The sequence below is a fragment of the Marmota marmota genome, unplaced genomic scaffold (assembly GCF_001458135.2).
Source record: "Marmota marmota marmota unplaced genomic scaffold, marMar, whole genome shotgun sequence".
In the NCBI taxonomy this organism is placed as follows: domain Eukaryota; kingdom Metazoa; phylum Chordata; class Mammalia; order Rodentia; family Sciuridae; genus Marmota; species Marmota marmota.
The window spans coordinates 14,694,714-14,719,845 of record NW_025999999.1 but is presented as its reverse complement, the minus strand read 5'-3'; the positions used below and the strand labels follow the sequence as shown (position 1 = coordinate 14,719,845).

Sequence of the window (25,132 nt, the reverse complement as noted above, 5' to 3'; positions counted from 1 at the left end):
CCTTTTTTTTTTTTTTTTTTTTTTTTTTAATATTTATTTTTTAGTTTTTGGTGGACACAACATCTTTGTTTGTATGTGGTGCTGAGGATCGAACCCGGGCCGCACGCATGCCAGGCGAGCGCGCTACCGCTTGAGCCACATCCCCAGCCCGACCTTCACTTTCTTGATATGGTAAATTTGTGTCAAATCAAACTAAATTTGGCCTAAGGAAGCCTCTATACTTGGAGTCCTTACTTAACACCCCACAACCTAACTTATTAAGTAAACTCACAAAAGGCCTTAGGAGTATACTATTGTGACAAATAGCTGAGTCTCAACCAATCACAGCCACTGAACTTCAATCAATCAAATGCAGTCAACCAATTAGAATAGATTCAAATAAAGTAAGTGCCTAGCTATAACCAATCCGTCTGTCCCTTCCTCACTTCCTTTTTCTGTCCATCAATGCTGCTCGCCTACCTGGTGGATAATAGCTCTCTAAACATGTTTTGGTCTTGAGGATTTCCTGATTTGTGAATCATTATTTGCTCAGTTAAATCCTGTTAAACTTAATTCATCTGAAGTTTTTCTTTTAACACAACTGAGATCTTATACTGATTGGTGTGTCTGTATCTTTGATTAGTGAAAATAGGTAATTAGTTAATTACTTAGTATATTAATTACATTAATATAAGTACTTGACAGATAAAATCTTTCCAAATAGGGAATATGGGACAGGGGCTGCTTGGGGTAGGAGCACAGAATAAAAGGGATGTTGGGCTATCAAAACCATGGGACTTTCTGATATGAGTGGAAAGAAGCCAATCCTGGAAAACAGAGGACCTGGGTTCCATTCCCAACCCAGCCACTGATTAGGTGCAAAACTAGTTTCCCTTTCTGGGCCTTATTCCCATGTCTGAAATGAGGGAGGTGGCCTATATGTCTAAAGTCTTTTCCATATATAAAAGATCTATGTTTATGGTTCTAAGTTCTTAAATTTCACTCCTCCCAGAAGCCTTGAAGGCTAAGCCATAAGACACAGGATAATGACACCTTTCCCCTTGGGTGCTCAGCATAAACAGGAAAGCCCTTCTGTCCATCACCCACCCAGTCAGTGTGCTGTTCGCCGTCTCTCTGTCTGAGCTCAGCTGTTCAGCTGCACATCCATTTACAAGCATGTTCACTTTTCAGGCATGCTTGTCTGTGTTGGTGATGATCTCATCTTTCCAGCACTACAGATAAGCTCTAAGTTTATCTTCTTGTTTGTGAGCTCTGCTGCTCTCTAAATCTGCTGCCATGGTGCCCGAGAGAGTTGAGATGATAGATACATTGAGGTGAACTAGAGAGAACAGATCTTCTCTCTGAGAACAGATCCACATCATGTATATGCTTTATAGACACCAGGCACCAGGGTCAGGGGATCAGGGGAATCAGACAGACCCAAGTCTGTGTCTCTGCTTCCCAGTTACAGAAGGCCAGCATAGGCCAATTACTGAATTTCTCCGGATCTGAGTTTACTCCCCTCTAAAAGTTATCCTCTAAAAATTTATTCCACAGCCCTGTCAAGAAGATAAAATGCCACAGTGTAAGTTAGGGTGCCTTGGTGCAATGCCTGGCATCAGCAGGCTCCCATAAATACAGATTGATCTCCTTTTCGCCAGCCATTAAAGGATGTGCCATCATAATGATCCTGGATTGGGGGAAAAGGGGGAACTATCAAATAGCAGTGGTATGGGGGCTAGATAACATGTTCTTAGGAAATTCCATGTTCTTAGGAAATTCACACTGAAATGGAGTTGAAGAGGTCCAATATCTCCAACCTACTCCAAAATAATGACTCAGGAAAAAAATGTGTAACTGCCTAAGAGTGATAGAAAGCGAGGGAGAGAATGTTAAGGGGATGGGTAAAACATGAATCTGGGCAAAAGTTCTATGGGAGTTCCTAATACCTGTTTTGTAACTTTTCTATGAATTTAAAATATTTTGAAAGTTATCAAAAATAAATTTTAAAAGATGAGCAGATGAATTTAAAGAGACTGGGAAGACTTCACTGTCTTGAATTTTTGGTGTGAGCACTGCCAGGCTCAGTTCACGTCCTCTGCTTGCTCTGCCTGCTGAGCTCCCAGGAGACACAAAGACAACAGGTGCATTTGAAACTCTCCAGCCCAAGGTCAGATGTCTAAGAGAGCTAAAGTGTCAGGGCTGTAACCAAAGCCCTCATTACCAACCTAGAGGGAAAATCATCCTTTCCCAGCTGGCAGAGCCTTCAGCCTGCCTGCAGGCCAGCAGTAACCTCGAATGCCCCCCTGGGATCATAGTCCTGGGCTATGCATTTTCGCTCACTGGGGTTGCTCATTTAAAACCAGATGCTGCTTCTAATAGTTCAGATGGTTGGGGCCCAGACCTCCCAACTCACCCACAAATCTTTTACAGCGAGGCGAAATGTGAAAGAAGCAAACAGACTTGAATACGAAGGTTCTGAGACCTTACAATGCCCTTTGGTGCAAGTAGGAACAGGCTTTGCACATGAGTTCAAAGAAGAGGCCCAGTTCAAATAACTTTCAATCAGGATGTGGCTCGGGGCAACAGGCCTGTCAGGTGAAAGAAGTCTCTCAACATGCTTCCTAGAACTTGGGAGTATAGATTCGATCTTCAGTAAGTGATTTTTGTGCCTCAGCCTCCTCTCTTTGTGTGACCTAATTGCATGTAGCACAGAGTCTGCAGACCTCTGCTAGTTGTGCGCTAACCACACCTAAGGACAGATACAGGGCAAATGTTTACTCCTCATGATGTCGACTCTGAAGATAATATTGCAGATGGCAAATGGGCATGGATTTCATTGCTATAGATCTTAGTTTAACATGGAAGCCTTTATTGACACTATCAAATATTTTATAGAGCAAACTAGCTTTGACTTGAGTGAATTCACTTTTACTGGTGCCAGACCTGCCTGCGATCTTGGGTGGTTCACATGCTGGCAACTTTATCCCTGTAAACTTTGGAATCATGGGATTAAACTGGAGGTAGTCTGGCCTACACCCCAAACTATGTGAGGACACGGAAGCCCAGGAGAAGATGAGGAAATTAATCTGCAGTCAATTTAATAGTGGCAGATTGTGAATAAAACTCAGGTCTCACTGAAAACTATCAATCACAGAATTGATGAATGAAGGTAAATTCACATAATATAAAATGTTATAAAATAAGACTATGTTCTGATATGGGAAGGTGCTGGAAATCAATTCAAATATGAGAACTCATGTTAAGCAAAAAACATTAAACTGCATGATAGATTATATGGCATTACTTGACTTTTGCAAAAAAATAGACTTTTATTCATTAAACATGTATGCATACATTAGCCAAAATTATCTGTAGATATAGCAAAAGACATCTATAATTTTCTCTGCAAAAAAGGAGTTTCTGTTTTTTCATATTTGTTAATGTCAGAAATTATTATTATTATTATTATATTATTTTACATCATGTGTTACTTCCTTTCCCAAAAAACAAAAGCTATTCACAGATGGCCACTCACAGAGACAGGAGAACAAGTGTCATATCCCCGTCTTGTGTTATTTTTGTTTGTTTTTGCAGTACAGGGGATTGAACCCAGGGTTGCTCTACCACCAAGTTATATCCCCGGCCCTTTTTATTTTTCATTTTGAGACAGGGTCTCACTCAGTTGCTCAGGCTGGCCTAGAACTTGCGATCTTCCTGCCTAGCCTCCCATGTAGCTGAAAAATGCATAAAATGTCCCCTGCTGAGGGGACAGAAATCATGTCAGCTGGGATGGTAGGGCAGGGACAGGGCGCAGGTAGAACAGGCCATATCAATTACTACTACTGAGGCTCAAGAAGTCAGGAGACTAGAGTACTTTGAGCTATAAACTCAGAAGGACAGACAGATGTCCTAGAAACAGCCAGTGTCTGAGGGATAACCTATGACGTAACCTTTTGGTCTTCCACAAGCATTTGTTTCCCTGAGTCTCAGTTTCCTTTTTTATACAAGTCCCCAGAGTGCAGGGAACTGGTGAGAAAGAAATAATAAAAACCATGGGTTTCATCCCAGGCTGGAGAGGCCCATTCACAGCACCTGCACTAAATAAACTCCAAGGTGGCTGTGAAACCTGCAAGATGGTTTTATGGAGACAGTTACAGGCAAAATGCACCTTAGGCAGGCGCAAGAAAATTATTTACAGCCCGAGAAGGCCCCAACAGCCCCTTCCAGAAACCTGATTACGCTGTTTATGACTATTCAGGCGGCCAAAGAGCAGGAGCCTCTGCTCTGTCAAATGGAGGCAGCTTAAGTGAAAGGGAACACCCATCTCTGAAGACCCTGGAGTGAGGTGGGAGGGACTGGGGACAGACACAAATACCCTGCCACCAGCAAACACAGCACACAAGTATCACTCCACTGTCAAAAATAAACACGGAGAGTCAGGCACAGTGGTGCACGCCTGTAATCCTAGCAACTGGGGAGGCTGAGGCAAGATCTCAAGTTCAAACCCAGCCTCAGCAACTTAGTGAGGCACTAAGCAACTTGGTGAGACCCCATCTGAAAATAAAAAAATAAAAGGGCTGGGGATGTGGCTCAGTGGTCAAGCACTCAAAAAAAAAAAAAAAAAAATAAAAGCCCCAGTACCAAATAATAACAACAAACATCAGAAATAAACAATGAGGCATGGGGATGTGGCAATCAAGCGGTAGCGCGCTCATCTGGAACAATGCGTGCGGCCTGGGTTCGATCCTCAGCACCACATACAAACAAAGATGTTGTNAAAAAAAAAAAAAAAAAAAAAAAAAAAAAAAAGCCCCAGTACCAAATAATAACAACAACATCAAGAAATAAACATGAGGCTGGGGATGTGGCTCAAGCGGTAGCGCGCTCATCTGGCATGCGTGCGGCCTGGGTTCGATCCTCAGCACCACATACAAACAAAGATGTTGTGTCTGCCGAGAATTAAAAAATAAAAATATTAAAATTATAAAAAAAAAAAAAAAAAGAAATAAACATGGAGTGAAATGTTTGGACTCCAGCAGAGATAAGGCAAGTTTTTTAAATTTAGCCCAGCTGTTGCCAGAAGAGCTGGGTGGTGGTGGTGGTGGCCAATGGTTTTTGGGGTCAGTTGAGATCCAGAGCAGTTCAGGTATGTTCTACAGGCTCCATCCCAAAGCCCCGGGGGGCTTGGTTCTCCTGCTTAAATACAGGGCGCTTCAGAAGCAGTAATGGCTCTTTGCACCACAGACAATAGTGATCCTACAGTGGCAAATTCCTGGCTATGCCTGATTTTACCCAACAAAACGTGTTTCTGAAAAGATGTACGTGAATGGAATTCAACAGAAGACCCTGGCACACACCTGTGGGGGGAAAAGCATCAAAGCCCTCTCGAGATCTCTGAGGGGGGTTACCCTCTCCTTGTTAAGTCCTTATTTTCTGTATGAATTTTCACAATAAGCATAACACTTGTATGCAGGAAAATCATAAATTTGTATGCAAAAGAGGCTGTCAGCACTCACTGGAGCCTGGCAGAGCACCCTTTGGTAACAGCAGAGTCAACCTTTGATGCCTGCTTGTCTTTGAAGATCAGTATTTGTACAAAGAAAAAAAAATCAATAATCTATCTGTGGGACTCTCCAGCTCCTTAAAGGAGTCCTGAAAAATGTTTTTCAGTAACTGATCAATCAGCTCTTCATTTCTCAACTTGTCTTCACATGTTAATACATTTGCATCTCAGGTTTTCCAAAAGAGAAATACGGGTGCCTTCAATTCCATTTGCCAAAAATGGCTAACACGGCTCCAAAATCTAACAGAAGGGTGTGAATGAACATCAGCCATTGGTAAAGCAGGAACTGATTGGGGCAGCCTTTGCGCTCTCCCCCAGATGTCCTTGGGAAGGCTCGAGTGACCAGCAAGACTTCAGAGAACTTATAATGAGAAAGCCAGTCAAATAGTGCTTTCCCCTAACATGGAGTTTACAGAAAATGCCTTCAAATGCCTGAGTTCATCTTGGGAATGCTGTCCCAGTGCAGAAGAATCTGGATGCCCCACATGACTGGCCTCTTTATCTTGCTCCATGGTTGGCTGAGACTAGGGAAATCCCTGACACCCCCAAGGTAGCCTCAGATCTTCCTAAGCAGCTTATGGGGTGAGAGAGGGAGGGAATGGGGGACTTACTAGGGGGAGGAATCATTGTATGCAAGTGCTCTCTCTTCTACTGAGCTACATCCTTGGTCCCTCCAGTTCTCTTTATAAGGGGCTCAGTTGATGCCAACTCTCTGTCTTGTGCCCAGACCTCTAGAAGTGGTCTGTGTACTAGCTCTGACCCTTGGGCCATTTGTTACCCAGTCCCGCCCTCCTATTTCAGTTACAGTCCCCTCCACCTCAGTGCCTGGGGTTGGAGTCCCAGGGCAGGATGTGGGCACAGATGCCTCTGTTACACATAGGGCCTGGAAACCCCCCTGTGCCCTGGGGGTCAGGGCACAGAACATAAAGTTCTGTTGCTAGGGGGTCTGTCCTTAAAGACAAAGGACCTCACACCAGTATTTCACTTTCCTGGGACTGACCCAAAGCTGCCAGTGACCTGGACTTGGCTCTAAGTGGTGAGAATGCAGAAAGAAACCATCAAATTCTCTTTCATGAAAATGTGGGCTTCCAGACAGGTGCTATCTCAAAGCACTTCTCCCACACAACATCACAAAAACAGACTTGAATAGACAGACTCTGGGGTCCGGACAGGCCTCGTGTGTGGTGACGAACCTCCCTCCTCCCCACTCACTCACCCACTGGGTCCAGAAGCTACACTTCACAGCCTGCTCTTTCCCTGTTTTGCACAAATGCCCCAACATGTGGAGGAGACTGCACGTGGAGGGCGGCTGCAGAGAGCTTGTGCACAAGGAGAGAGAAAGGCTGCAGCTCCACTCAACAGAAACTGAAAAACACAGGCAGAGGGAAGAACACTGAGCCAGGCGCCCTCTAGCTGGGTGCGGCCACAGGCGCATTTTGCTTTGTAACCGGTTTGGCCTCATGTCCCATGTGCCAGAGTGGGAGGCTGCACACAGCAGGTGTGCAAGAAGTGTAAGAAAGGGAGTGTAGTGTAAGAAAGGGGGTCACAACCGTTGGGCAAAGGAAAGATGAAGCTTTAGGAATTTGAGGTACTAAATGCATGTTATGCAGAGAGAACAAAACTAAAAACAGAAAACAAAAATCATTAGACGGCACCAATCATTTCCCCAAGGGGTCAGCAAACACAATTAGTATGTGTTCCCTACTGCCCAAAACTCTCTTTTTGGCTCAAGTTTCAGAATTACCCTCACACAGGGAATGACCTACTTTAATAAAACATCAGAAATGGTTTTAGAATTAAAAAAATAAATAAAAGCTCAAACTTCGTTTTGTTTTCTAAACCAGTGCTGAGTGCTAGAGAGCCAGTGAATGCCTTTGATTTGAAGAATTTTGTCAGCTTCTTCACGCATGTTTCGATACTAGCCGGACTGAAGGCAGCACCTCTTGGCTCCATCTAGGGATGCTTTTCTGAAGGACACAAAGCCTCATCCTCACAGCCGCATCCCAGACTCCTCTGCACCACTAAGCCCAGAAGCAGAAAGTAAAGCAAATGCTTTGGGAATGACAATGGAGAAAAGGCTTCTGTACTCACATTTGTCCCAGAAGGAAATGCAGGATTTGACTGAGCAAATGGCCTTGCCGGAATGGCTGCGTATGATGTTCCAAGATTTGAGGCATAATCTAAATAATAAGTGATACAAACCAGGTGAAAACTTTGGAGTCATGCTAAGGACATACATGGGATGAGAAAACTAAAAATTTCCTTTTAACACATTTATTAGTGATTGGCATGATTACATCTCTGGGCATGTTGTAATCAGCAATACGTGTAAGTATGAAATATCTCTGGGAATACTGATGCATGCTAGTGGCTTGGGATCTGTTTGCTTTATAAATGCATAGGAAGGATGCATCAGAGAAGTCCTGGTTCTTAAAGACAGGACATAACAAGCCTGCAGTAGCTGACTGCAAACTGTGACCTGTAGGGCTGTGCTCACCTTCATTTCCAGCAGGGCTGTAAACAGCTGTGCCAGTCGGGGAACCACACAGCGCTCCCTCTGCCGAAGCCAGTACACACCGGATGTCAGCACTGGAGAGAGGTGAGAAGGTGAACCAGTTTCTCAATAAATTAAATGAAAAATTACCTTACGCCCCCGCAATTACACTCCTGGGTACAGACCCTAAATAGTTGAAAACAGGTCCTCACACAAAAACTTGTACACGACTGTTCATGGCAGCGGTATGCACCATGCTGAATACTGTGAATATTATTCACAGTAATAATATTCTGTGAAGCAACCCAAATGCCCATCAAAAGATGAATGGTTAAGCAAAATGTCATACACATGTAGTGGAATATTGTTCAGCCATGAAAAGGTCTATGTGTGAATGAAGCTTCAAAATATTATGTTAAATTTTAAAAAGCTAGTCACAAAAGGTCACATAGGATTCCATTTACCTGAAATGTCCAGGAGAGGCTAGTCCTTAGAGACAGAAAGCAGACGGGTGGTTCTGGGAGGTGGGGGGAGGAAAGGGGAATAGCAGAGAATTAACAGGTTTGAGGCTTCCTTTGGGGGGGAATGAAGATATCTAGGAACTAGATAGTGGTAATGTCTGCACAGCCTCATGAATGTGCTAAACGCCACAGAATTGTAAATTTTAAAATTATTTTTAAGTTGTGATAAACCACAACATAAAATTGACCATCTTCGCTATTTTGAAGATACTGGGTCAGTGGCATAAAACACGTCCACACTATTGTGCGGCCACCACCGCCATACATCTCTAGAACTCTTCATCTTGCAAAACAGAAACTCTGTGTCCACCAAACACTGACTCTCAGCCTCCCACACCTTGGCAACCACCATCTGTTTTCTGTCTCTATGGGTCTGTCCTCTCTAAATGCCTCCCACAAGTGAAATTACGCAGTACATGTCCTTTTCTGATTGGCTTATTTCAGTGCAATGTCCTCAAAGTTCAAGCATGCTGAGGTATGTTTCAGAATGTCCTTTCTTTTTAAGGCTGAGTAGTATTCCACCGTGTGCACAGACCACATTTTGTTACTCATTCATTTGTTCCAGCTGCTCTTGAATTCTGGCTGCTGCGAATAATAAGGGGAGATCTTACGAATGGGCCCATTTCAAAATACAGAACCCAGTTGTCTATTCTACACCCCTGGGCCAGACCCTCTCTTCTCCACCTCCACTGGTCTCTAGGTATCTTTTTGGGCTGCTGAGTGTCTATTCTCAGCATGGCAGTCAGGGACCTGTCCTGGAGTCTGAGCACATCACTGCTTTGCTCAACCGTCCAATAGCTCCAATCACAGAGCAGCATTGAGTCTTCACAGTGACTGGGGGCTCTGGACCTGGGCCTTGGTACTTCCCTGGCTTCTCTCCCTGTCTTTCTGCCCTGGTCACATTGGATGTTGTCTAGTATCCCAGGTCCACACCATCTGCAGGGCCTTCAAACCTGCTGTCCAGTCTGCCAGGAATATGTTTCCCCCAGACAGCCCCAGGCTCATTCCATCCTCTCCTGAGGTGTCCTCAATGAAGTCTCTTCCAAATGCCCTCTTTGAAATGCAAGGACCAGCCCCTCAGTGCCCATGTGAATGCACACACATTTCCCACCCTGCCCCAGTGCTGCCTTCTGCTTAGCATTTACCACCAGGAATGCTAGTTTTTCATTGTGTGTCTCCTCTGCATTGAGTGTAAGCTCCTTGTGGACAGAGACTTGGCTTATTTTGTTCTCTGTGGTTTCCCTTGCACCCAGCACAGAGCACAACAGACAACAGGTGTTATAAATTTTGTTGAGCGCATGCATGAATCCAATCTCTGGAAGAGCACTTACTTTTCAGAAAAGACCAGGCATTTCTGAGCATGCAGCTTCCCCTTCACATGCAGCTCCCAGTCCTAGGGCAGAAGGAAAGAAAAATGACTAAAGTAGAATTGCATCACAGGGAGGCAGAGGATGAGTGCAGAGTAATCGTCAGGCAGGGAACACAGAGCTCCCAGAGGCTGGTCCAACCCTGCACACGCACATCTTCCTCTCCCTCCCTCCGCCCCCCTGCTTCTGCCTCCTCACCCTGCCCTCACTCCAGGGGCCCCTGGTCCATACATCCCATGCCCATCTTGGACAGTAACCCAAACTTGACAGTCAGACTCCTTCATCCCCTTTCATTGGACCCTGGGACCCACCTGCTGCTCCTTCTGATCTTGCAGAGAGAACACACCCAATTCTGTAGCCAACTGGGAGATTCTGACCAGTGGACTCACCAGTAAAAAGGCCTTAGAAAAGGATTATGAGAGACACAATCCTTGAGCACCTCCAGAGTTAGCCAGTTCCCTCCCTAAGCTGGAAGTGAGAGGGCATGTCCCACCAAGTCACAGGGACGCACATGGATGATCTGACCCAGGCAGAGGTGAGTAACACCCTGTGATGTGACTCCCACTAAGGAAGGACTTCATTATATTCCATGACTGAATGAGAAATGGGAGGCAGGACAGTCCAGTACCTAAGAGGCACAGGCTAGGGGCGGGTCAGACACGTTTTTGGTTTTGGTTTCTGCAGTGCTGGGGATCAAATCTAGGGCCTCACACATGCTAACGAGGACCCACCACTGAGTTACATGCCACATTTGAATCTCTCCTCTGCCACTTTCTAGATAGGAGGTCTGAGGTGCGTCATTTCGTTTCAGTGCCTCAGTTTTCTTGTTTGTGAAGTGAAGATAACCCCAGGTATACCTCATAGAGTTACCCCAGCACACAGAAAGGGTTTAATATATGTCAGTTATTACAGTCATCATTGCTTTGGAATATATCACTGCATCATCAATAAATTTGGGGGGATAATTACACTATAATGGGATTTTATTTATAGCAGTTCAAAGCATCTTAAAACCAGTGGGAAGGTGTCATGAGGCTGAGGCCCCTTATAATAATTTGTCTAAGTCCCACCTAAAAATTGCTCCCTGCCCATGACTCTAAGTTTCTACATTTTCTTTTCCTTTCAAACTCAATACAATGCTTGTACTTGAGGAATAGTGGATTCTAGGCCCAACACAGAGGAACAGCCCTCCACAAGGAGGCAGGAGACAAGTCCCAGAGCCCTTCTCTGCACCCCAGGTGGGGTCATTCCATCTCCTTGGGTCTCAGCTTGCTCATCTATAAATGAGGCAAGGAATCTCTCACTGGCCTTAAAGCAAGGCCACGCCCCTGACACATTTGTGAATTCGTTTAGGTTCTAATACCTGTCATCTTAATCAAGAGTCCTGGCAAGGTTCTGTTCCCTAGTCCCCAAATGTTCACCTTCTGGCACAGCTGGATGGGGCCGGGAGCCTGAGTAGGTTCCCAGCTGTGGCTCCCAGCCTGCCCTGGATGACTCACCTTCAAGTCAAACACCTTCTTGTCACACATGGTACAGATGTGCGGCAGGTGAAGGGGTGCCACACCGTGGAAGTCGTTCAGCTCGTGAGCCTGCAGGGGCCGCACAGACAGCATGGCCTGCTCCTCCTTGGCCCGCCTCCGGGCACCGCTGAAACCCTGCTTGCTGTTGTTGAGCCGACCCCCGAAGGAGGGAGGGGTCCTGTCTGAGGTGGGTTCCTCGGGGTCATACAGTTCATAGGGCTGGCTGGGCGGTGGAGGCCACAGGCTGGGACCTGCTGTAAGGTCAGGTTTGTTCTGGCCAGAGAATCCAGGGGGGCTCTCCCACTGGCTGTTTGCACCCTGCAGCAGGGCCCCTACCTCGCCTTTCATGCCCCCAGTTTGCTCAGCTGGAAATCCACCTGCCACGTGGGACCCTTGGGCATTGGGTCCATAGAAATCTTTGGAAAAGGCAAGTTGACCATCTTGTCCTGCATGGCCATAGTGCCCTTCGTAGGTCACACTGCCTGAGGCAGAGGCTGAGGCTGGCAGGAAGCCGGGCTGACCGTCTGTCTCAGAGCCATATGCCTGGCCAGTGCTAGCTTTGCCATACTCGTAGAATCCCGTGGTGGCTGGAGCAGTGCCCCCCTTGCCAATGCCCAAGATGACGGCTGGCTGGGCAGGGGTCTGAGGCATCACCCCGCTGAAAGGATGCATCACCACGGCACTGGGAGGCTGGCTGGGAAGGCTTACAGAGGGTCCTGGGCCTCGTGTCTGGTTAGGGGGTGAAAAAGCAATTGCACTCGAGGGAAACCGGGCGCTGGGTAGGGCTGCAGCATGCTGGGGCACTGCAGTGTGGCTGTGGGGGGCACCGAGCACAGATGGATGCCTCAGCTGGTTGAAGAGAGGCTGGGACATGGCCACTTTGGAGAGGACTTGGTTCAGCACCGTGGCGGCCGCAGTATTGTTGGTGACAGCTGTCTGTGCCAACTTCAGCCGGTGGAGGGTGAGCTGTGCCTGCAGTTGGGCCAGCTGGAGACTGGCAGGCGAAGGTAGCAGAGGGTTCGGATTTCGCACAGAGAAGGGCTGCTTGTCCAGGAGCTTGGCGGCACTGCAGGAAGACGAGAGGTCTAGGTGCACAGCTGGCTTCAGTGAAGGGAACATGGGACTGTTTTTGCTTATCTTTGGTCCCCCTCCCCATAAATAAGACCCTTCTATGTGGGTGCCACTTACAAATGAGTTGAAAACACCTAGGCTTACAAGTTTTAAAAAGACACAAGTGCCACTGGAAAATTATATGACAAAACGTGCCATCTCCCTGGTAATTAGAAATACAAATGGAAACCATTAGAAACAAAAATTACCTTGCAAAACAGCCAACATTAAAAATATTGATGATAATAAAAATAGAACCAGTGCTGGAGAAATTAAGTGGAAGTGATACCTTTTTTCTTTTCTTTTCTTTTTGGCACTGGGGATTGAGCCTAGGACCTCATGCATGCTAGGCAAGTGCTCTCTATCACTGAATCACTGAGCTACATTCCCAGCCCTGGAGAGGTTACATGGACTAGATAGAATGTCAGTACTAGTCTGAATTCATACTGCTTTGGTAAAAGGTAGTCTGGCAATATGAATTCCTCACACCCATATTTTTTACCCAAAATTCAATTCTACAAATCTATTCTAAGACAAAATATCTGAAGATATTTAACATTATATTGTTTTAAGAGTTCCAAGTTGAAAATAACCAACATCCAATAGTGGGAAGATGGGATTTGATCTGAGTAAATTATATCTACATAATTAAACATCAAGTAATCATTTACTAATGATATTTAAATTTCTACATTATTATGTAAAATTTAAGACATTAAAAAAAAAAAGTATATCCAGCCAAACAGGATGGCACATGCCTGTAACCCTAGTGACTTGGAGGTTGAGACAAGAGGATTGCAAGTTCAAGGCCAGCCTCAGTAACTTAGCAAGACTCTGTCTAAAATTTTTTTCAAAATTTTAAAATAAAGGCTGGGGATCTAGCTCAGCGGTAAAATACCTCTGGATTCAATCCTCAATACCAAAAAAAAAAAAGTTTATTCAGTTTCAAGCCTAATATAGAAAACATTCCAGCATGCTAAAGCCAGCCTCCTTGGGTCCTTGCTCTCCCCATCCCACCCTGCCCATCATTGCCAATGATAAACACTATCTTGAATCTTTTAGGTAAAGTCACCGGTTACAAAAACAAAAATTAAAAAAAAAAAACATTTAATGACATGAGAAAATCCATATGCTCCAATGTTAAGTGAAAAAAGCAGGTTTCAGATTTGCACGCAGAGTGAACTGTATGCATATCTTTGCCAAACTTATTTTCATCCTTGTCCTCATTTCACATCCCAGAATAACAACTCAGCTCTTAAACCAACTAACATAAGCAACAACCCAAAAATTACAAGTGAAAAATCTAAATTCGGGGTAGTAGGCATGAGTTAGCTCTCATGGAATCTTATGGGACAGCAAGGAGGGAATGGTGTTCTGCCTGACATGGGCCATTCAGGTGATCTATGTCGGTTGCTTATGGTGTTTTGTGGACCAAATGAGGACACTTAGTCTGGAAATGAGACAGACTTTGCCAGAAAGTCTGGGATGAGTGGTTACCAGAGTCAGGGCTCTGAGGTCTTAAGGATCCCTTGTGGGAAGTGGATATAATCAAGAAATGTGTTCAACATTTGATGAACTGGACTTCTAAGACATCGGAATGGGAAGAACAGGCCTGTGGAATCTGAAATCAGGACTGCCACAGACAGGGCAGGCCATGCAGTCAGCATGCTCGTGAATGGGAGGTGGGGCGGGAAATCCCCAGCTGGGACAGTTTAGTCTCCTTTGTCCCAGACACTGTGCAACAAAAGTCCAAAGGGAGAGAGCAAAAAGGGAGAGAGAGGCTCAGGTGGGGAAGAAGAGGAGACGTGTGGAAAGTGGTGGCATGTCACAACTGTCCCACTTTGGAGACAGGCCTGTTGTACCTCTTCCACTTTGGAGTGGAAGTCGGCTTCTGCTTAGGTTTGCGCTTTGCACTGGAGGCAGTGTGGAGGTGGAGAGGAGGAAGGGGAATAGGAGACACTGATCACATCTATTATGATACACCGGTGTGGCCAGAGCTTAGCCTGTGTCACCTCATTTGGTCATTTTCACCCCAATTTTGCAAGGCAAGAACCTACAGCTCGGAGGGATTAGATGGCCTCTTTAGTAAACATTCACTTTGGTGAGGATGGGTGTTGAGCATGTAGGATTCAGACTCCAATCAGGCTTTGAAAAGAAGAGAAGCATCAGGCAATTAAAGTATGTAGTCCCTTTGATACACCCTCATCGGCTGTTTCCTGTCTTATTTGAAGTGAGTTCCCAGAACATCAGACACACCCACATTCAAATGCAAGTACAAAATACATCTCAGAGCCATATAAAAATGATGCTATCGTTTGGAGGTGAAGTGTTCCCCAAAGGCCTGGTGGTACCCAATGCAGCAGTGTTCGGAGTCAGGGCTTTTGGGAAGTGATGGATCATGAGGGCTCTGACCTCATCGTTGTACTAATCCACTGATACCTAAATGGACCACTGGGAGGCAGTGGAGGCTGTGGGAGGGGGGCCTGGTTGGAGGAAGTAGGTAACTGGGGAGCATGTCCTGGAAGGGTATTTCTTGTCCCCTGCCATACACGCACTCTCTCCCCTGCTCCCTCTCCTCCTCCATCTTCCTCTCCTCTCCCCATCCCGGCCACTGTGAAGTAGGCTGCTTTCCTCTGCCACACCCTTCTGCCTTGGGGTTCTTTAGGCCTCACTTCGGGCCTAAAGCAATGAAGCTGGTGCACCATGGACTGAAGTCATGAGCCAAAATAAATCTTTCCTACTTTAAGTTGTTTTTCTCAGGTATTTTTCACAGTGACAAAAAGCTGATTAACACAAATGATCTTGTTACTCTTTCCCATTTGTGTGAAAAATCAAACACTTGCTGTGAAGTTGTTAAAAAGCCACCCAGCTAGCAGACGTGCTGAGCTCCAAGGGCAGAACAAGCTGGCATTTTAAGATACTGGGAAGGCCAAGGTGAAGGGTAGTTATAGAACTTTTCTTTTTTTTCAGGGAGGTGGAGTTGCCCTGGTTGTAGCCAAGCTCTAGGGACTCCAGTGTGGCCCAGCACAAATCTTGGCGGCAATGGAATGGGGAGGCACTACAAAAATACAAAAGAAGAGGATGGTCAAGTCTGATGATAGATTTCGACTTGGGTAGCATTAGGTAGTTCAGCTTTAGAAGAGCAATTAAGCTTAACTCAAAACCCAGCCCTCATAGGGCCAACTCTTCCTACCAGGTTTGTCCAGCACACAGACTGTCCTTACTAACAAGGCGATAATGAGGTGTCAATTTGGTTTCCATGACCAGAGTAAGACAAGGTTGGTTATGTTTTTTCCAGAGAAGTCAGCTCTGTTTTCTCCACTCGCATTCTGGGCTGAAGAGAGATCTTGCTGGAGATTCCTCTTTGCCTTTGGAAGGCCACGGGGGGGAAGAGCTATGTTCCCAACCAGGAAGGCTGACCACGCTGGACATTTGTACATCAGCCACAGAGAGAAGTGCTTTTCAGAGTTTGCCCAGGTTGCAGGAACTTACCCACTCAGATCCAGCATAAAAAAACAAGAGGGCTAGCCAGCACTTCGCTTACCTAATACCTACTGTCCCAAACTATATTTAACCTTCACTAGAAGTGATTTTACATGAATCATAGCTAAACACCTCTTTTGAACTAAAATCTTCATTAGGAAAAGACTCATCATCCTATTAAAGTAAAAGAAAGGCAAAAACCTAAAATTCTTAGCTTGCAAGATTAACAACCTGAAATTTCAATGCATCTAGTGATATAGAGTGATACTTATGTACCGTTTTGCTGTTTTGTTTGAAGTGAGTTCCCAGAACATCAGGCCCACCCACACTCAAATACAAGTACAAAACACATCTCAGAGCCAGATAAAAATGACTTTGTTATTCTTTCCCATTTGTGAGAAAAATTAAGCTCCACAAAAGAAAGGATATGTGTTGGAGACAACTTGGATTTTGCCAGCATGCCACCTCCCACCGGGAGGGCACTCAGTGACTTCCATGAACAGAAGGAAGAATGAAGGAAATGGCCGTGGCTTTGAGGAGATGTGGACATCTCAAGTGAGTACACATTTCTCTGAATAAAGGCCCTTGAATAGTTCAAAAAGGGGAATCTAAGTATGCCCAGAGAGCAAATGGATTTTGCTGTTGTACAGCTAAAGCATGTAAGTCAGTAGATGGTCACCCACCTAGGGGACTATCTATAATTTCCCATTCCAGCACAGGAGTTTCAATACACTCTTCTCCCTAAGTCTAGGTTCTGAAATTGACTGGGATAATTGAATTATGATCCACTGAAGATGTCCATTTTCTAAATCCACAGCCTGTGACTGTTACCTTACATAGTAAAGAGGACTTTGCAGATGTGATCAAAATAAGGATCTCAAAATGGGATAAGATTAGCCTGAAACTATCCAGGAATGCCCTATGTAACCACCTAGTCCTTATAAGGTAGAGGCAGGAAGACTGGAATCAGAGAGAAAAGATATAAGAACCAGACCAGGGGTCAAAAACAGGGAGGATGCTTCAAATCCCCTGCTGGATTTGAAGGTGGAGGAGGGGCTGTGAGCCAAGGAAATCTGGGCAGCTTCTAGAAACTAGAAAAAGCAAGGAAGCAGAGTTTTCTCTGGAGCCTCCAGAAAGAACTGGCCCTGATGACCCCTTGACTTTAGTCCACTAAGACTAATTTTGGACTTCTGACTTCCAGAACTGTAAGAAAATTAACTTGGTTGTTGTAAGCCACTATATATGTGGCAGCACACTGCTGTGGCAATAGGAAATTAATCCACTCTCCAAAGACACTTAGATGCCAAAGAGGCTTCTCTCAGAAGGGCAGGGGTAAGAGTGGGCACTGACTGAAACTGGTGGGTACAAACTGATCCCTTTAGGGGCCTTGGGAAGCACAGACCCCCTACATGGGCATCCTAAGACCTTCTGGGAACTTATCCAGGAGCCAATTCTACCCAAGCAGATAAAACCCAGAGGTGTCTTCCTTTAAAAGTCAATTTTCTTTATTCAGCTGGAGCCATTGCAACTAGGGAAGGCTTAGAATTGCAGGCCCTTAGGGATCCGCTCATCGAACCTCCTTATTAACACAGAGGGATAACAGTTTGTCCCAAGCCACATAACTGGGTAGTAGCAGAACCTTAAGGAGAACCCAGGTCATCCAACTCAGGAGAATAGCTTTGCCTTTAAAAGGCCTAAGCCACAGAACTCTCTCTCTCCTCACTAAATGATCAGACCCATCCATAATGATTTGTAGTTTGTCCTGCCACTCAGAGACAACTGGGTGCTTTCCATATGCAAGGCACTCACTGAGTACTGGGGAAATGCAAAGATGCTGGTCCTTTCTACAACCCCCTAAGCTCCAGAGGCAATGACAGCAGGGATGCCCCTTGGCCTAAGGTGTATGGCGGGGAGGCAATTCTATGCACCTTTCCTCTTCTAAGCCTCACATTTGCAGTCATGTAGTCAGGTCGGGGATCTGGGGAGGAAGGAGAAGAGCCCAGTGAGTTACAAAGCTGGACACCAGGCAGGGAGTGAGAATATCTATCTCACAGCCACCGCAAAGCTGATCCATGCTTGTACAACAAACAGCACACTGTGGGTGCACTGATCCAGCCAGGGCCTGGTAAGGCTGGCTGCCCCCAGGGCTGAGCTTTCATTTCTCTGAGCCATTAATTCTTACAAAGAATTCACAGAGTATAATTAGTTTAAAAACCCTGGTTCTCTATTTGCTTAGAAAGATTTTTTTTTAAATATTTAAATTAAAGCAGCATTTCTCTCAAGAGCTTTAAAGATAAAATACAACATAAAGGAGAATGCTGGAATGTTTGGGAGATGCAGGTGAAAACTGTTTCAAGGGGTTTCATTCCACTGTGTGGGAAGGACGTGAACCTCCTGAGTCCAGCAGGAAGGCACAGTGGCACAGCAGCTGTCTGCGCTCCATAGCGTTCCTGATTGATCCCTAATCTCTTGTGCTTTTTATTTGCAGTCCCAGGTGGGATGCAATGATGCATTCATATTTGGCCACAAGGAGAGGGCAGAGTGTCTTCAGTTTGTGTTAGAATGCTGAAAACTCAGCAGAATTCTTGTTATGCATTTCATTCTGTTCTGAAAGGAAGGGAGAGTGTCCAAGATACAGGCAGAGAAGCCATCGGATGGCCAAAAGGGTGCTCAGGGGTTTGTCCGTTCAGCCCACATGTACTGAGTGTCTGTCCTGAGCTATGCAAAGTTGCCAAGACCTCAAGATGGAGAAGGAGAAGCCTTTGCAATACCACAGGAGAGACAGGACGTGAAGGGGGACGAGGCAAGCTCAAGGCAACAGGACGCAGAGGAAGGGGTTCATACCTCAGAAGTTTTAGAGAAACTTAGCAAAGGAAAAAGAACAATACAAGGGCTGTTCCTGAACTCTGAACAAAGTCTTATCAACACACTGGGCTTGTTAACTCAGCTACAGATGTGAGCATGCGTCAGGGGTCCGTCCGTGATTGGCTGCTGGAGGGTGAACTGTGGTCAGAGACCTGGGCCTCCATCTGCCTGTTACAGGATGTGAGATTGGGGGAAAGTTGCTGAATTCTTCTAGCCCTCAGAATTTTCTCATCTGTAAAATGGGGATAGTAAGCCCCTTGCAACATATCTCAGACCCAGGCAGTCAGAGTACCACACCCTGCTGGCCACAGTGGAGAAGTGGTTAGTTCAAGGATGGATGCTCCTTGAAATTTCATTGGAGGAATCAGGAAAAAGATACTCTGTCATGCCTGGTTGCTCAATCAGTTGTTAAGCCTCCACTTAAGGAGAGCCTGCCTGAGAATAGAGCCAGTTGAGAAGACCCTGGCCTGGATACAGGGTACAGGCAGCTGCTGGGTGGCCTCCTGGGAGCACCTTGAGCCACCTTCCCCTGGATCCATTCTGGTCTCTTCTGCACATGAACCAATACATTTCCTTCATTTGCTTAACAGAAAGAATAATGCAAAAAGAAGGCCCACCTACTTCAACCACCTTCATTGAACTCCCCAATTCCTCTGCAGGGCCCACACTGACTCTCACGAGGTTCCCTGACACTCTCTCCGGGAAGTGGACTCACTACAAGGACCAAGGGAAGCTAGGGCAGGAACTTTGGTATGAGCATCTGCCAACCAGAGTGCCCTGCTTCCTGAAGGTTCAGGAAACAGAATGTTCCTCCACCCTGTAGATAAGAGCCCCACCCCATGGTCACAGGCCAGGGTGCAAACAGTGTGGGAGGAAAGGGTGTCAGCTGGGGACAGCCTTTCACAGGCCCAAAGCTCCAGCTCTGGACACACAGGTGCCCCTGTGAGCAAGAGAAACAGCGCCTTGGTCCTCATGGCTGGGGAAGAGGTGGGGCGTAATCACCCTCCACACCTAATAGGTCACTTTTGCTGAACTAAGAACTGGCTTTGCATTGGTTATCCTCTAGGAGAAAAAAAAAATCAATTAATAAAAATACAATGGTTCTTTGGTCTTCTTAGTTGGGACACAGGGGAGTCATACAGTGGGAGTCATACAGTGCCTATGGGACTGGGAGCTGTCCTGAACAAATAGCAGATTGGAATCAAGCTTCCTGGGTTCTCGTTTCAACTCCTCAAATTCCTGTTTGTCAGCTATGTGACCCTGGACAAGAGTCTTTACCTCTCTGAGCTTCGGTGTACTCATTTATAAAAAGAAGCCACAATCTTCTCTTATAGAAGAGGATCATAGCAGTAAAGTTGTCAGAGTGCTCTATGGCCTGCTAGGTGCCAGAGATGTAGGGTGTAACATTCTGTGCAAGACAATTGGAAAGAAGACCTGTTCTGTGTGATCAGACACATGTTTTCCTTTCAGAAAATATCCCTCTACACAGGAAGTGGTATTTGCCACTCACACTTTTGAAGACAGACTCACTGCCACTGTTATGGTTTAGATATGAGATGTCCCCCAAAAATCTCACATGTGAGACAATGCAAGAAAGTTTAGAGGCCAAAGTATTGGGCTAGGAGGGCCTTAACCTAATCAGTGCATTAATCCACTTTGGGGCATGACTTTGGGGTATAGACTTTGTTCCTGTGAGTAGGACACATACTCTTCTCTGATTCCTAGTGGCCATGTCCAGAGCTGCTTTCCTCTGCCATGATGTTCCGCCTCACCTCAGGCTCAGAGAATAGAGCTGGCTCTCTCTGCACTGAGACCTCTGATAACCTGAGCCCCCAAATAAACTTTTCCTCCTCTAATTGTTCTTGTCGGGACTTTTGATCATAGTGGTACAAAAGCTGACTATAAAAGTCAGCAAGGTTCAGGATACAATGAACTAACACCTATTCAGTCATGTTAATGGAGTACCCACCATATCAATGTGATTCTCCTGTGCATCATAGCTGGAAGAGAAGGGACATTGCCCAGAGGCCCAAAGCATATTTCAGAGTTAGTAACAACCTGGGCACAAATTCTACTTGGCTACTGAAAAGCTGGTGGCTGTGGGCTATTCCTTCTCTTTGGTGTCATCATGGTTAGAAGGCAGATGGCTACATCTAAGCTATGGGCTCTCTGTGAGTGCTGAGAGACAGGAGTGCACAAATTGTCCAGCACAGCTCCTAGGACACAGTAAGCAACCACTGCTCCGACTATTATTATGACCGTTGTCATTGTCATTGCCATTACCATTCCAGTCATCATCCTCATCGTTGTTACCCCCAGATGGGCTGTAGATGCCCTCTGCCAAGGCAGATGAATCTTCCTTGGAGACAGAGATGGATGTAAAAGCAATGTAAACATGAAGAGAAAATAAAGTCAGGGACAGAGGACTGCTGAGAGGGGAGAGAGCAGGACTGGGGCTGGGGCTTAAGGAAACAGAGAGTCAAAACAGCTGCTTTGTGAAGCAGACCAGCGGTCAACAGGAGACCTAGGGGCTGTGGAACAGCAACAGGACATGGCTGAAGTTCTGTAGTACGAGCCTGTGCAGACTCAGCCACTGGCTCTTCCTTTTGTGATGTTCAGCCACTCAAAAGCAGAAGCCAAGAACCACGGCCTAGAATATGGCAGTGTCTAGGCCAACCCCACCAAACATACTGGAATATGCACCACAGCTTCCCGAAGACCAATTGGGGAATTTAAATCCACTCCCAGTTTAACTCCATTCACTTTTCCACCTGAGTAACAAATATTCCATCTATTCTCTTGAGCTAATATATAAAATATAATCCAGGTGAGAGGGTTCACGGCCAGGCAAGAGAATGTTTTCTGGGTTTGGTACGCCTTTATCATGTGGCCAAATCAAAGAAAGCGCCATGCTCGGGGTCAGGTCTGTGCTGGCTCTGCCTTTCCACAGCACGGTAGGTTAGTTCACAATAATCTATTAAATAGTTTAAGAAGAACTAGAAGAGAGGAGCTTGGAATCCCCAGACATAAAGAAGTGATAAAGAGATGGCAATGCTAATTGCCCCTATTGGATCAATACGTATGATTTATAATGCATTGAAATATCACACCGGACCCCATAAATATGTGGTTATGATGTGTTAATGGAAAGGGAAAGAATCCTCAGCTCTACTGTAGGGGCTCTCAGAAGGTAGGTGCAGATATGAATCTCAGGGGTAGTCCCTACATGCCAGGTCACAAAGACCATAAACACAGAGGGACTAACGTTCAAAGTCAGGCTAATTGTCACAGACTGCAAGAAAGGTATTAGAGATTATTTCATTGAACCCACTCATTCTACAGAGGAAAAAGTGAAAGCCAGTGAAGTTGGGGTCATACATGAGTCAGCCCAAGTCACATCCTTGGATAGAGGAGTAGGACCTGGACCCAGGTCCCCTCCCTCTCAGGGCTGATGCAGTGGCTAATGGTGGGACATGTACCCACAACACTCAGGGCAGGGGGGGGCTCTTTTCTTTTGGGGAGAGAGTGGATGGCATGCTTTTTGATGGCACCCTCTTCACTGGTAACAATAGTGCTGCTGGATCGTCACTGGCTGGGCCTCTGTGACTAATTTTGAGATTACCGGGTCAACGCTACTAACCTGGGTTTGGGCCTTTGCCATGACATTACCATACGATGATTCATGTCACCATGACAGCTTTTGGAATGATTCATAACAGCAATAATAATCCTGCCATCTCTCTTTTGTTGGGTGTTTTTCAGTTGGTGGGTTAGTAAGTGTTTTCATCTCGTCAGTTTTCTGATCTCCAGAACCACCACATGGGTAGTTAAGTCAAATACGACCATTTCCCATTTATGTTGAGACCGAGACCCCAAAAGTGGGATGAACCACCTGAGATCATGCAACCCTGAGTCTCTCATAACTGGCTACTTAATCAGGTCACAGTGCCAGGTACATGGCTGAGGGTCTTTTCACTGTGTGGCATTTCCTCTGTTTACACGTTCGCTGACCAGAGCTTCCAAAACCACATTGGTGCTGCGCCCAGGTACTCCATATTCCTCTCATCAGGCAGAGTGTGATGCTCAGCGCCAGAGAGATGGCAGGCACGAAGGGACAGCCAGTGGTTTCATAACTGAGAGGAGGGAGCCTGCCTCTCCTGCTAGAGTTATTAGAAGAATCAAAACATGCAAAACAATGCATCCGACGCACAGGTTCTGCCAAGGCCATAACAAGAGAGACTGTGAGCAAAGAGAGGTCTGACGTCAGCCTTACCACCAGGAACCTCATAATTCTTCTTTTCTTTTTCTTTCCTCATTACTGTCTTTCTTTCTTAAAATATTAAAATATTTTATAAAATTATGGTTTTAGAGGTGGGGATTTACTTTAAATATTCAAAAATAGCAAGAGTATAACAAATACCTACAAACTCATCACTCATCACCCCAAACATATGCTGCCATCATTGTCATTTTTGACTCTGATTTTTTTTATCAAAACAATTAAATTATACAGATAAAGTTGAAGTCTCCATTGAAACTCTGCCTAGTCCAATTCCACTCCCATCTCCCCAAAGACATCCATGTGTGGTGTGATGTCCACCATATACATCTATCTACCTACATACAGAAAAATCATAAAAACAACACACTTTTCCTATATGCATGTGGGTTCATAAAACAGCAGTGGGACTGGTTTTAACAAAATTTATCCTGAAGAAACAAATTCTTATTCTCCCAAGGACAACAGTGGAGTGAAAAATTGGTGAGCAAGATCAGAAACCCAAGTACTGGTCCTATAGCCATGATAGCAGCCCCTTGGGACAGTAGGTCAGTTGACTTCCTGAATCTCAGGGAGGGATTTTTTTTTTAAAATGAGAAAGCTGGATGAAAGGCTCTCTAAGGTCCCTTCCATCTTTGAAATCTGAGGACTGTAAGGTTCAATTTCCTCATCTGTCAAGTGGAGACGAGATAGTAATGTCTGTCCTGATCACTGCTGTACAGAATGGTTGTAAAGGTCTTAGCATAATGTGCCAGTGCTCTGCAAGGCAAGTGATAATAATAATTACCATTGTTCACGCAAATTAAGATGTTTTTAAGCTCCTAGGAATACTTTTAAAGCAAGCATTGTTATACATATGGCTTGGTTCGATGGCTGTTAGAGACTAGCCAGCGGGCAGTAATTTCCTCTCCCTCTGCTGTCTTGGGCAGGCAGTTGAGCACAACTCACTTAACTCCATCCATAACGATTTAGTGAACAAAATACCCCGGCTCCTCACTGTAAAATTTTCTCCTCTTTGAAGACACTTCCAGAAGGACCCAGAGCTTTCAGAGTGCAGTGAATTCAGATCCACTCAGAACTGGAGTCGGTTTATCTCGAGACACGTTTCTTCAGAAAACCCACGCTGGCCAGAACGTCCCTGGCTTTGTGCAAGTTAAATTCCAGGGAGCTGGTTTGACTTCTGGGGTTAGAGCAGATCTTTCCATTTTCTGAGTAACATAGGATGTGGTGAATTTGCTACTGAGAAACTTTTCTGGGGAACATCTGAATCTTTGAGATGGAAAAAAGGAGCTTTGGGGAAAGTGTATTGAATAACTGCTACACAAAGTTCTCTAAAAAGCCAAATGGCTAATGTTTATACACATGAATAAGATTTAGGGTTGATAGGCCCTACTGCTCCATGGAAGACACCACACACAGGCATTAAGGCCTTTGTATGCACTGGTCCCTCTCTGCACACTTTCACCAGGAGAACCCTCATCCTTCAAAATGCAGCTCACAAGTCACCTCCCGCAGGCAGCCTTCCCTGACTCCTGGGAGTGTGCACCAGTGGCCCCCTGCAGGAGCTCCAGAAACCCCTCCCGTTCTGCCAGCTCAACTTGACACTCTTACATAATCAGCTACTTAATTACCTGCCTGACCTCTCCTCTGTCCTGTGAATTTTTTTTTTTTTTTGGAGGTATCGGAGACTGAACTCAGAGGCACTCGAACACTGAGACAGCTTCCCAGCCCTGTTTTGTATTTTTTTTATGGACAGGGTCTCACCGAGTTGCTTTGTGCGCATTTTGCTGAGGCTGCCTTTGAAGTTGCAATCCACCAGCTTCAGCCTCTCGAGCCATTGAGATCACAGGCGTGTGCCACCCTCCTGACCATGATTTTTTGAAAACAATCTACATGTTCTACACCACGTCAGGGCCTGGCACATGGTAGATGTGTAGAACAAATAAGC

General features: G+C 45.5%; 1 protein-coding gene across 4 annotated transcripts in view; it reads right to left on the bottom strand.

Moving 5' to 3' along the window:
* Rbm20 (RNA binding motif protein 20) overlaps positions 1–25,132 on the bottom strand; it is a 185,159-nt gene that overhangs the window by 40,900 nt on the left and 119,127 nt on the right. For all 4 annotated transcript variants that reach the window (XM_048807318.1, XM_048807322.1, XM_048807319.1 and 1 more), the window contains exons 2-5: positions 11,427–12,513; positions 9,892–9,953; positions 8,043–8,134; positions 7,637–7,725 (exon numbers count right to left, since the gene is read on the bottom strand). In XM_048807318.1, coding sequence (XP_048663275.1) covers positions 7,637–7,725; positions 8,043–8,134; positions 9,892–9,953; positions 11,427–12,513 — 1,330 coding nt within the window. The remainder of the gene's footprint in view (positions 1–7,636; positions 7,726–8,042; positions 8,135–9,891; positions 9,954–11,426; positions 12,514–25,132) is intronic.